This window comes from Aethina tumida, chromosome 4, assembly GCF_024364675.1.
Source record: "Aethina tumida isolate Nest 87 chromosome 4, icAetTumi1.1, whole genome shotgun sequence".
In the NCBI taxonomy this organism is placed as follows: domain Eukaryota; kingdom Metazoa; phylum Arthropoda; class Insecta; order Coleoptera; family Nitidulidae; genus Aethina; species Aethina tumida.
The window spans coordinates 28,610,636-28,623,474 of record NC_065438.1 but is presented as its reverse complement, the minus strand read 5'-3'; the positions used below and the strand labels follow the sequence as shown (position 1 = coordinate 28,623,474).

At 29.0% G+C, this 12,839-nt stretch overlaps 1 protein-coding gene across 2 annotated transcripts in view; it reads left to right on the top strand.

Moving 5' to 3' along the window:
* LOC109596385 (inactive dipeptidyl peptidase 10) overlaps nucleotides 1–12,839 on the top strand; it is a 67,339-nt gene that overhangs the window by 37,012 nt on the left and 17,488 nt on the right. For both annotated transcript variants that reach the window (XM_020011931.2, XM_049966598.1), the window contains exons 3-5: nucleotides 1,357–1,527; nucleotides 2,788–2,928; nucleotides 2,995–3,069. In XM_020011931.2, coding sequence (XP_019867490.1) covers nucleotides 1,357–1,527; nucleotides 2,788–2,928; nucleotides 2,995–3,069 — 387 coding nt within the window. The remainder of the gene's footprint in view (nucleotides 1–1,356; nucleotides 1,528–2,787; nucleotides 2,929–2,994; nucleotides 3,070–12,839) is intronic.

The window sequence follows — 12,839 nt, the reverse complement described above, 5'->3', positions numbered from 1 at the left end:
TTTACTCTAAAAATTATCCATAAATTCTCCATTAATGATAATCAAAGACAAATAAAAAACAAGTTGTAATTACATGTCGGTCATAACAAAAGTTTGCGTATTTGCGTAGCTTCTTAAGAAATTAATGTGTGAATTAAATATATAAAAATTAAAATTGTCAATTTAAATTTTAAAAAAATTAATCTTAAAAAATTTAAATTAACAAATTGAATTAAAAGATATTAATTTCAGTTTTTAAAACTAATTAGTTAATTTTAAATTTAAATTATAGGAAAGGAAAATGAAATTAGTTAATTAAATTTATAAAATTGAAAAAGTTTAACTTAATCAAATAAATAATAAAAAGAATAAAATTACTAATACATAATAATAATAAAATATAAATGTGTAAAATTTAATTTAAGAAAAGTTAATATTTACCTATTGAATTTGAAAAATATTAATTTAATCATTAATAATTAATGATTAATTTAAATTTATTATTAAAAAAATGAGTTAACGAGTTAAATTTAAAATTAATCAGTTTATTATTTTATAATTAATTAATCTATCGATAAAATTTCTAAAATATGCTCTAAAAACAAAAATAATATTATAAACACGATAACGTTAAGTTGAATATAAATAATTTAGTTTCAAATTAATAAATATGTTAATCAATATCTACAATATTAGCCTGTGACAATCTCTATCAACAATATTTCAAAACCTTCTACAAGAAGATATATATAAACACGTTGCAAACGTAATTTAATACATTATATTGAATTTGACGGAAGTAAATTTTCAGCAAAACATCGAGATTCGAAAGGGTTCAAATCAAATTGAATTTTTTATTCAAACTACGTAAACAAACTTTTTTCTGAAGCATTCTAAGACAACACTAAACTTCTGTAAAGGAATAATTATTATTAAAGTTATAATTGACTACCGCATTATTGTTTGAATACTTGATTTTGTACTAAAAAATGGTGTAATCTTTTATTTACTTAAACATGTATTTTAGCATTGACAATAAAACATTTATTTAATAATTTTGTATATTCAATAATTTATAAATTCAGTTTGATTTAAACCATTATTCGACATAAGTTACGATGATAACTGGAAATGTATTTTAGGAAAATTGTAATAAATATACTATGTAACTATTGTTCTTTAATATATGCCAAATGAAAATTGGCACGGAAACGCATTTTGTACAGTTGAACAAGCTGCTTCGCAAATAATACAAGACAATTTATCTAACAAAAATGAAAGTAAACGTTTAGAAATGACCCTAACAATCTATAATACATTACTACAGAAAATTACTTCTTTATTTAATTGTTTAATTTATATTTTGTTTTTCTTTAGGAGCTAGCACTACATGAAGACGAGGGACATAACTGGTGGTCGATAATATTCTCCCTATTAGTGATAGGTTTAGTGATATCGGGAATAGTAGCAGCCATTTTTTTAGTTGGTTATGTTGATGAACTTCTCTATTGGCGTGGACAGAGGATGCAACTAGAGGAATTATTACAGGTAGATCATTGTTTTTATCATTTAAACATATCGATGCTAAATATTACCGACTTCCACACCCTAAATGAAGTTAATTTTAACGTTAATGTAATGCTTCAAGAACTTCAAAAATTCCAAGTATAATGCAAAAAGTTAAAAAAATATATAATTTAACAATTAATGATTTTCAACATATTTCTTACATGCAATTCGTATCTTATTGTCAATTCGTATTAGTATCTTAATTTGTTTGGTGTAGTGAAGGTAAATATTTTCTGACGTTAAATATATCTTAATGAAATGTTTCAAGTGCTTCGGTTTATTTATTCTGTTGGTGGAGATTTTATTATTGCTGATTTAATGAACCAGGTGTTTGATGTAAGTCGAGACTTTCTCAGTTTGGTACCGTTTGGTTGAAATATGTTCATTGGAATTATGTTGTAATGATCGCTTAATACAATTTTTAATAAATAACACATAATAACGATAAACACAGAGCTTGATGTAAATATATTGTTATAACTTTTGTAGAATTTTAGTTAAATCCTAATCGTATTTCTATTCAATCAATCAAATAAGCTAATGTTAATATCAGGTGCACATGTTACATGAACTAAAACAATAAACTGCAGCCGGTGATTTAAAGCTAACATCTGTTGTTTATAATCGATATGAATAAATCCCTTTTAGGATTAGCATGTTTAGGACACATTTCTGTTACAGACAGTCGTAACACAATCTATTTAAACTAATCGATTTTTTTAATATTTCATATTATATGAATTGTGCTCAGCGAAAATTTTCAAGTTTTATTATTCCCTATAACATTCATCATTTAGTCACATATACTCTTTACTTTTTATTCTGTAAATTTGGTTCCCTGCACCATTAGTTTAATCATTTACCGAAATAAAATATCAATTTGACTGTTGAAGAGTGAATAAAGAAAATAGGGGAGAACAATTGAGGACCAGCCGAGAGGATAATATTGAACGAGGACCCTCATAAAGACTATTAAAAATAAGTCAAGCGTTAAATTCCTACTCTTCCATTACTTGACCTACGAATACTGTGAAAATTACAGTCTTTCTTGTATTGCGAATATCACGTTTTAAACTCGAGGACACCGAGTTCTATTAAAAAGATTAACTATTTGCATATCAAATAAAATGGCACTTTTATTTCGTAATTTTGCTAATTGCATTGAAACAAAAAAGAAAACAAACAAGAATGCGGTAAAAAATCAAATAGGGAGATATTTAATTAAAGTTATTTTTCCAGGGTAAACTAAATCCTGGAAGGCTGCCTTCAACATGGATATCCCAAGCCCATTTTGTTTTTCAAGCAGACGACGGTAGTTTGGCTGTTTTAGATACTAGTAATAATTTTACAATTTCGATTTTAGTAACGAATCACACTTTGGTGAGTTACTTTATTTTAATGTTTACAGCTAATTAAATTATATTATTATTATATTTTTATTTTTAGAGACAACTGAACGTTAAAGGATATCAGTGCTCGAAGGACCTAAAATATGTGCTCTTCCAACATGACGTTAAATCGGTAAGTATTTTTTATATTTTATTTTCTTAAAATTTTTGCTTAATTCAATTTTGAACATATTACAATGGTTGAAATAACTTTCTTAAACTGTAAATCATAGTGTTCTGATGAATAGCAATATACAGGATTTTTCTAAAGTAAGGTAAAATAATTAAGGTGCGATACTTGGGTTCCTTTTGAGAGAAAAACTTTAAATTTCGTTCTAACGACACTGAATAAAATAAAAAAATATTGTTTATCAGAAAATATGGTGTCACAGATATCATTAAAAAGAGAATTTTTTAAAAACATCCAATTAAATGTTTGAAACACCGTGTGAAAAATTATTATTTTATAATCTACTAAATTTTTGAAATAATGTATGTCATAAATAAATTTGCCTTTAAAAAGTCGAAATAAAACCAAGCCCTTCAAAAATATATAATAATTATAATAAAAACTTATATTAATTATTTTTAACAACTACACACAGCAAACGGATCTAATAAAATATAGAATTATAAAACATTAACCCGAACCCATGTCAAACCAATTTAAAATTGATTTTATATATCACACAACAACTTTTCATACTTTACATATTCTCAATGTTACCTAGTTAACAAAACGACGAACAAACGACCAATTAAGATTGTTCTTTCTAGTACTGAGAATAATCGCACAGCTTTACGTAACAGCTGCAAATTAAAAGACCAAAGTGGTCTATAAACTCGTCTTGATGATGGAGAAACAAATATTCGAATTAAATACAAACACGGTATTCCTACTACAATTAATTCCGAACAGGAAAACTAAAGGTGTCCAACAGTCTTAACCAAACGTACAGTCTTTATTATCAAAACGTTAGGTGTTTAAGAACTAAGACACAACAATTTTACTTATCATAAGTATTGGCAGTTGTCAGTATGATTTGGTTGCCCTATCCAATACTTGGTTATGTGACTCAATTTCGAATGGTGAATTGTTACTGCATTACTTGCGGTCAACAAATGCATTCGTAGCGAACCTGTATCTTTTCCTCATATACATGAACTCTCACCTTTAATAGATTTTGTTGTCAGCAAGTGTTGTTTAAACTCGTACTGTTTTATGTTGTAACATATGTTGAAGCATTTCTTGATGCGTTATCGGCTTCCTTGTTGGACTGCCGTGTATTTTTGGTGGACAACTTTAACGCAAGAAATTTTAACATTGGATTGCCTGATACAAAAAGTAACATTTTAAATAATTTTGCTGCTCCATTGGATCTACAACAAGTTAACAAAGTTGTGAATGCAGATGAATGTGTACTTGATTTAGCTTACACAAATATATTGTGAATGGGGCTTTGAGTGAATCCAACGAACCACTACTCAAATTAAGAAGACAAATAAAAACCCTTAAATATGCTGCTACATCAGTGAAACACTACGCAAAATTCTACAAAACTTTTACCAACAACCCAAGACTTAGCCCCACCTTTGGAAGGTTCAATTATGGGTATAAAACCACTGTATGGCAAGGATCCACTTCTACAAGCAATTAAAAACTGTTTATATGATGACAAGAAAAGATTATAATAACCCGTTTTAGAATCGGTCATACAAAACACACACGTGGATATCTTTTAAGCGCTGCAGAACCACCCTTTTGCGACAAACTGTATAAAACATATACTGACCGAATGTGAACAATTCCGAGAATAAAGAACAGAAAACAACATACCCAACACTACCCAGGAAATCTTAGAAGAAATATTGTCTAATGTGAAGACTGAACCCTGTATCTATTTGAAGTCGAAAAAAATCACAAATCACTAGAATTTCAACAACCACTATAATTTTAGATCAATTTAATAGGGTATTTATTGCCTCGTCTGATTGTCGCACTGAATCTGCGTTTTCTAATTATCAATGTGTTTAGCTTAATGAAGTGAATGAGTCTGACATATTAAATAGTATCGATAAGTTGGGCAAAAAAACTGCAAGGGATAATCAGATACCAGATCTTCTGGCGTACCACAAGGGTCTAACTTGGGACCCTGTTATTCCTTTTATTCATCAATGACTTGTGTTTAGTTTTATGCTGTAGTCTAGCCTATGCTGATCATCTCAAGCTACATTATCAAGTCGATAGTATTGTACTTACTCCACAAAGTTATACTGACACTCTGGTGGCATGGTGTCAGAGTAACAACCTCCAGTTAAAGAAATGTTTTATTGTAAGTTGGAATTTGTCTTACGTAATTGTAAATCTCTAAATTCTCAAATTGCATTACAGACTCTGTTTTCTGCACAAGTACGAAGCAAATTGGAGTATTGAAGTATTGTCTGTAATCCCATTTTTCACTTGTCATCAAATTAGTCTGAAATCTATTCAATTCTCTATTGGATTCAGACTATACCTTAAGTACTTGAGCTTTCGTAAGAACAATGTATACCCTGCTCGTAACACCGATTACAATCTATTGTTGTAAAAACATTCTATGAACTCACTGCTAGCAACAAGAACCAGTAAAGTTTCTTGTCAATATATTACATGGCAAAATTGATTGTTCATCTCTATTTCTCTCTATATGGATTTCGTCGTAAAAAATATAAATATAATTATTTTGTATAAAAAAAATTATTGAAGAAATATACACGAAATAACATAATTTATATATCAGTATTGAGACATCAATATAAATTTGTGATTTATTTGATACGAACATACATCAATAAATAGGAAATGATGCTGTTCAAAAGTGGAATCATATATTACCGAAAGTTATTTACGTTATTCCATTTAGAACCGACGCTGGTGCATTTCGTGACTGGCGTAGTTTATGGTGAACGGAACACCTCCAGCTAAAAATACGTAATGAGAAATTTAATGTACCACTTTTTAAAATCAGTCTCACCCTTATCACCCTTATATGAGCAATATTTATAGGAACATTAAGCTAAATATCTCTTACACACGCACCGAAAGAAATCGTTAGAAGTTGTTAAAGAAAGTAAGTGAAACAAGAGAGCAAAAGCTAGAAGCAATGGCCAAGTAGCCGAATTAGGCTGTAAAGTTAACAAGAGTTTGCACAAAGACCCGTTAAACTACACGAGCTTGTATTGTTCAAGTTGTCGAATCGTTAAGCCACACACACGATTAAATTTACTCCGTCAGCTGCTCAAATTGGACTTGAAATTGAGCAGAGTACAATTATCAGGTGCAATTTATTTTAAATTAATTCCTGTTAGATAAATATAGAGGCATGAGTCAAAATGTAGTGTTTATACATTATGAATTAAATTGTAATATGGTGGTTATTAGGACAATTAAAAAATTAATAAAAATTATAGATTAATATGGGTAAAAATATTGAAATTTTCTATTCTATTTAATTTTTTTATATATGAGCGTATTATATTATTCCTGAAATTCAATATTTGGAAAAAAAAAAAACAAAACGTAGTGTTAGAATATAATTCATATTTAAGTCTTATTATTTGACTATGTCAAGACTTCATTTTGTTTTAAACCGCTGAAATGTATACATTTGAGTTTATTTATTTATTTTTTTGACATTTTATTTTTTGTTTTCGAGCACTGTTCTACGTGGTGCAAGATCAGAATTATATTTAATTAAATGTTACTCAATATGATATTTAACAAATGTGTTAAAGTTTCTTGACTACTGATAATTTGTTTGAAATAATACAACAATATCACATGTTTTTGTGGTTTTAGTGAATATATAATTTAAACACATATAAATTTTTACTCAATTTGTTTATATCATTTTAGACATTTTCGTGATTTGAGCAATTTTTTGAACAGTAAATAATTCTAATATCATGAGTTTCACATTATTTAATTACATAGTATTATGAACAATATTAAATAAGAAATGAAAAAAATAATAAAGTTTGAACCGGATCGAGTGTCGCTATTCAAAATATGAAACTAATACTTTACTCAATATAACCAACTTCAAAAAAATTAAGATATAACGAAACTGATATGAACTAATACAAACTCAGTTATTTAATAGGTATTTGCAACAATTGCAATATTAAAGCACTAACTTTCATCTATAAAAATAAAACAAGTGTATGGTGGAGGAGATATGAAAGGAAGTCTCATTGCTTCTTCTTTGCAAGTTCTAAACATAATTTCTAAGGCATACCAAAATATTAATGTCGATTCTTAGGTACAAATATGACATTTAATTGGATTTTCAGTAATTTCGTATGCTTTTAAGAAAGCAACGTATATCGATGCTTGAGGAATAAGCAAATCATGGTAGATTATCGGTGGCTCTTTATACAACCGACAAAAAATAGTGAAATTCTTTACACATTGATTATAAGGTGAAGCTTTTAAAGATTTAGTATAATATTTAAACTTTTCTCTTTTTGTCATAAAAATTCAATCATATTCTTATATCAATTTTGATTTTATAAGTCTACTGAAAATTATTAAAAAATGCTTGAAATTTTAAATTATATCAGCGATAACTGAGCCGTAATTTCTAACGAAATATAATTTATCTCGATCCGATATTCCATTCACTCTGGACGCTAGTTAAACTAAAATGGTTGTTTGTGATAGTGAATAGCCCAAAAGAAACAATTATATATAACATATATTTTTGAAAATTAAATAATAACCACTGTCAAAAAATAACATTGAGTGAAATGTAGAAGAAAACGTCATGGAACTTTTGTCCTTTTTCAGTCACTTTAGACATTTAATTAATTTTTTCAATAACAGAAGATTTCAAATTTTACATTTTAATCGTCAGTTTACTTTTCAACTGGTAGAAGCGAATTTTCTTTTAAATTAAATAATTTTAATTTATTTTTAAAAGTGTATTTGAAATAGAATAACTTCTATTTATGCCAAATCTGTACATAGTATGCCTGTTAAATGGTTTCCTTTATAAAATGTTCATGTTTTTTTTCTTATCATTAGCAAAATATTGATTCATTAATAATTAAAACACATTTTTTTAAATACATATATTTTTATTAATTTCCTTATTTTTTTTTTGAGTTTATGAAATTTGTTTTTTTTTCCAAACAACTGTATCATCTTATCATGGCATAATTTTTAAAGGCACAGAAATTTCATAAAAACTGTCAATCTATCAAAAACTTGAAATTCGTTTTACCATTTTTTTTTAATATGCTCTAATCCCTTTATAAGGCTCTTTTGAATCTACTTCACAATAAAATTTAATTGTTTTTGTATAAAAAGTTTTCTTTTAAAAGAAGTTTCTAAATACAGGTTTAATTTGTCAACTATGTATTTTAAGTTAATTTTATTAATTTATTTTAAGGTGCTTATATCTACAAACCGTCAATATTGAAATTATTACAATATTTAAACAAAAAAAATTACAAATAGTTGAAAAAAATTATTTTAATTAGTAGACTGAAAAACTGTTTACAAAACCAACCCTCCTGCTGTTAGAGGCAAATGAATATGTTTCAGAACTTTGTTTACTGTGTAGATAAAGTAAATTACGTAGAAGCGTCGTAAATCAGAAAGGCAATTTTCAAACACTTTGTCCGCGGTTAGTTCGTTCAAAGCCTGCGTGTCGGAGTGCGGTTGTTTGAGGTGCGGCTAATTCTAGAGCCTTGGACACCTACAAATTAAACGTTGCTTTTCGCTTCGAAACAAATAATTTAACAAAATCAGATTTTACTGGTAACTTATTTTGTCAGTTAGTTTTATAACTTCTTTTACTTACCAAAGTTTTAAACAATCTTATGCTAATTGGTTAAACAAGATAATCCAAGTAATTTTATTATATAATATATTTTTAATGTACCATATGTAAAATATACACCTTAACCAAATAACCAAAATCTCTTGTTTAATATAAAACATATTTATTTGGGGAGTGTTTCCAAATTTTTACTTTTTCAAATATGTGCTGCGTTTTTACCACTCCATTAAAAAAATTCAAAACAATTTATTATTCCTGGTTATTATTCCCGGTAAAAAAATGTAAACATTTTAGTTAGTTTTCTTATTTCTTCGAGTCATCCAGTTCATTATGTTTTTACATTATCTAAGTGAAATTGAAACCAATAGGGCATAATAAGAAACACATAGTATATCTAGAAGGCTTGGGCCTTTACATCGTCCAAAATGTAAAAAGGGTCATCACAATATAGGCCACCTTGATACTTCGCCGATTTAACGCCGCCGTTAGTAGAAGAATATCTGTCAGAACCATTCGAAATCTACTTCACGAAGTTGGTTTAGTGTTTAGAAGAGTCACCGACAGGGTGACAGGGTGTGCTGGGCGCGAGATACGCAACATTGGGTGACATTGGCGAATAGAACGCCATGCTGTATTCTAAGTGAGATTTGCATAGTTATTCGAAACGAGTTAAGACATGGATTCCAAGAAATTTTCCAAAGCATCGCAAATTTGTCCAAGAAGCTCACGCTCTTAGACGTGGCTCGATAATTGTTTGGGGTACCGTCGCTCTAAGTTGCCGGATTCCATCATACATTTGTGACGACAACATGAACAGTGAAATGTATAGAAGAGACTTCATCGCAAACATCAACCCTATTTTCGAGGAGGTAAGAGCGGAATTCCAGTTTTTAGACGTCAACACACTATGTCATCCGGTCAGAATATCATCCAACACATGTAGGATGTTGTGGCGGTCAAGAACCACCTCTTACACTGCACACTGCAGTTACGGGATGCCTTACCTCAAATTTGAGACAATAATTCTCAAGATAAGATTAATAACTTAATTCGAAGCATGCCTCATCGTATTCAAACTGTTGTGGAAGCTAGAGGTGGCCCTACAAGATACTCAACCGTTTTTCAAAATCTTTAATTTTGCAATTAAATTTAAACTGTAATAGAGCAGCAGGAAACGAGATAAAATATAATTAAATCCATCTATAAAATCTGTTCGAAATTATTCTCATTGAATTGAATCCACCGCATTCAATTTTAGCACACCGTTCTTTTTTACCTTTTATACAGGATTTTTCGCAACAAATTTTAACCACACACTTACTGTTGCATAAGTAATTGATTTATCATATTTTTTTAATGAACTTGTAACAGTGAGTATGTAGTTAAAATTTTTCGAATAAGTTGTGAAACACCCTGTATGTTTTTATTCTAGCCCGTAATAAAAATCTAGACATGTCAGAACAGGAAATCTATATAATTTAAATTAATTTAGGTGTACGTGTCCTATATGAAAATCAAAATTCTTTTTTATTATTTTTTTTATCCCTCCCGCGTGGTGCTATGCCTTGCAGTTAGGTTCTAATTTGTTACCCTGTATATATGTGTACTATCTATACATATAAATAAAATTGGAGTGTCTGTTTGTAATATTGAAATTTTTTACTATATGCATATGAATATAAATACGGTACATACACCAAAATAACATTTTTTACAATTTTTGTCTCTCTGTCTGTCTGTCTGTTTGTTCCGGCTAATCTCTGAAATGGCTGGACAGATTTTGACGGGACTTTTATTGGCAGGCAGCTGATGTAATAAGGAGTAACTTAGACTACTTTTATTTTAGAAAAATAAAGTAATGTTGCAATGTCCAAGTACTGTCCAGTACCACGCGCAGCTCTCACGCAGCTCACGCGCATGCCACCAGTGGGCCGTCTCGTCGGGCGCCTCCCGCTACTTCTCCCACCAACGATTGATTGATAGTTTGATTTGATTGATAGGTATCTTTTATAATTCCACCGATCCGTTCTTCTTATCTTATATTAATTCAAAATATTTTGTTACATTTTTACTGCTTTCCTTGTTTACCTTTAAGTAATAATTATAAGTAATTATAAATTAAGTACATTTGTGTTTATTTAGTTAGTAACGTAGATAGTTGTTTTTTCTAATATTTATTTATGCCTAAAATCAAATCTCTCTAAAAACATGAGAAAGACCAAAATCCAAAGATTGCGACGTGAAAATGAATCTGAACAAGATAGGGAAAGTCGTCTTACAAATTGTAGATTACAGATGTCCATGTCTAGGTCGAATGAAAGTAGTTCTGAGAGGAATGAACGATTACAATTAGATAGAACGCGTCATTCATTGTTAAGGGCTCAAGAATCTTTGGAATCTCGAGATCACAGTCTAGAAAACGATCGTATTCAACATGCTATCGGACGAAGTCGCGAGTACAGCTAGTTATAAATATATGTTTTCTTATTTGAAAATTAAAAAAAAAGTATATTTGATATTTACTGATCCTAGAAGATTGGAGAGGTAGAAAAAACTTGATACTTTTGAAAGTTATAAATTTATAGTGGTTATATTGGTCTCTCTATAATATAAAAATCTTCTGGCCAAAATTTCATTGTCCAAAAGGTTTTGAAAAAATACTGTAGTAAATAAATAAATGTTGACTCCGTTATGTAGATTTCTATCAATCCTTTTTATAAAGTATATGTTTGTTAGAAGGTAATATTTTTGCCTTTTACATAAAAACCACTCAGAATTTAGTAAATCCTTGTAAAATTTCAATTCCTGACACGCCATGTTCGGTTGTCGTATTGGAAAAACGGCATGCAGTAATATGTTTTATTGGTTTGTAACGGTAAAGTGTTTTGTATCCTGCGGGCATTTCGTTGGAGGAGTGTTCACTTGAACGTTTGCCGACCGGCATTTTGCCAAAAGTCTTTCGGCCATAACATTTCGGTATGTCCGTCTTTGTGACCATTTTTTTCTAACAAATAGCTATCTGATTTAAAACTAACGATTGAGTCATTAGTTATGTTATTTCTAAATCTAATTTTCAAAAAATCCAATAATACGACAACTTTTACTGAGAATATAACGAACAGTTTTACTGTGTTTTTTTGTAATTCTGTTTACTATTTAGACCTTGTTTATTCATATTATCCACACTGACTAAACCGGCGCAGTAAATTATTAAAATTAATGACTGTCATAAACTAGGACGTTTCTAAAAACCAAATATAATGTAAAAGATATCTTCTATTCGGCAATTCTATTTTGGCTTCCGTATTAATAAATCATACCGCATTGGTGCTCCTACTCTCGATAAACTTCGAAACATAATCTTCTATCTAATCCAGGAAAACGAAAACAAATAAAAAGTTTACGCTAGGAGCTGTTAAAAATGAGTTATTTCCTATCGTTAAATGGATTAAACGTCTGATCCCCCTGTTACTTTTTACATTTTTTTTTTTTATAAATTTACGGATTTTAGTGTTAAATAACGTCTGACGATTATTCTAGAATATGTACTTAATCTATAATAATGACATATAAAATATAATAATTAATAATTATATTTATTACATTACATTTCACGTCTAATTTTATATAATTATAGTTTAATTTTCATTAAATTAAATATTATTTAGAATAGTTTAGAATGAAAACTCTCCTTCCAATTGCATATGATAACTGATTTTTTAGTTTTTCGAATTTCTAATACTGAACCACAATCCCAATATAGGAAAACGTAACACAGCGGTACCCAATTCGTTTTAATTGAATAGAAAATTGTTACACAAGGTGTTTTACAACTTATCCGAAAAATTTTAACCACATACTCACTGTTGCATAAGTCCATTTTAATAAAAAAATGTAACAGAGCAACAGTAAACTAGGTAAAAAATAATTCAATCCATTATCGAAATTGTTTCCATTGATTTGAATACAAGCTTTTGCCTGCCGATTCCAATTTTAGCACACCGTTCTGATATTTTTAACTTTCTATACAGGGTGTTTCGCAACTTATCCGACAAATTTTAACCATAACGGTTTCATA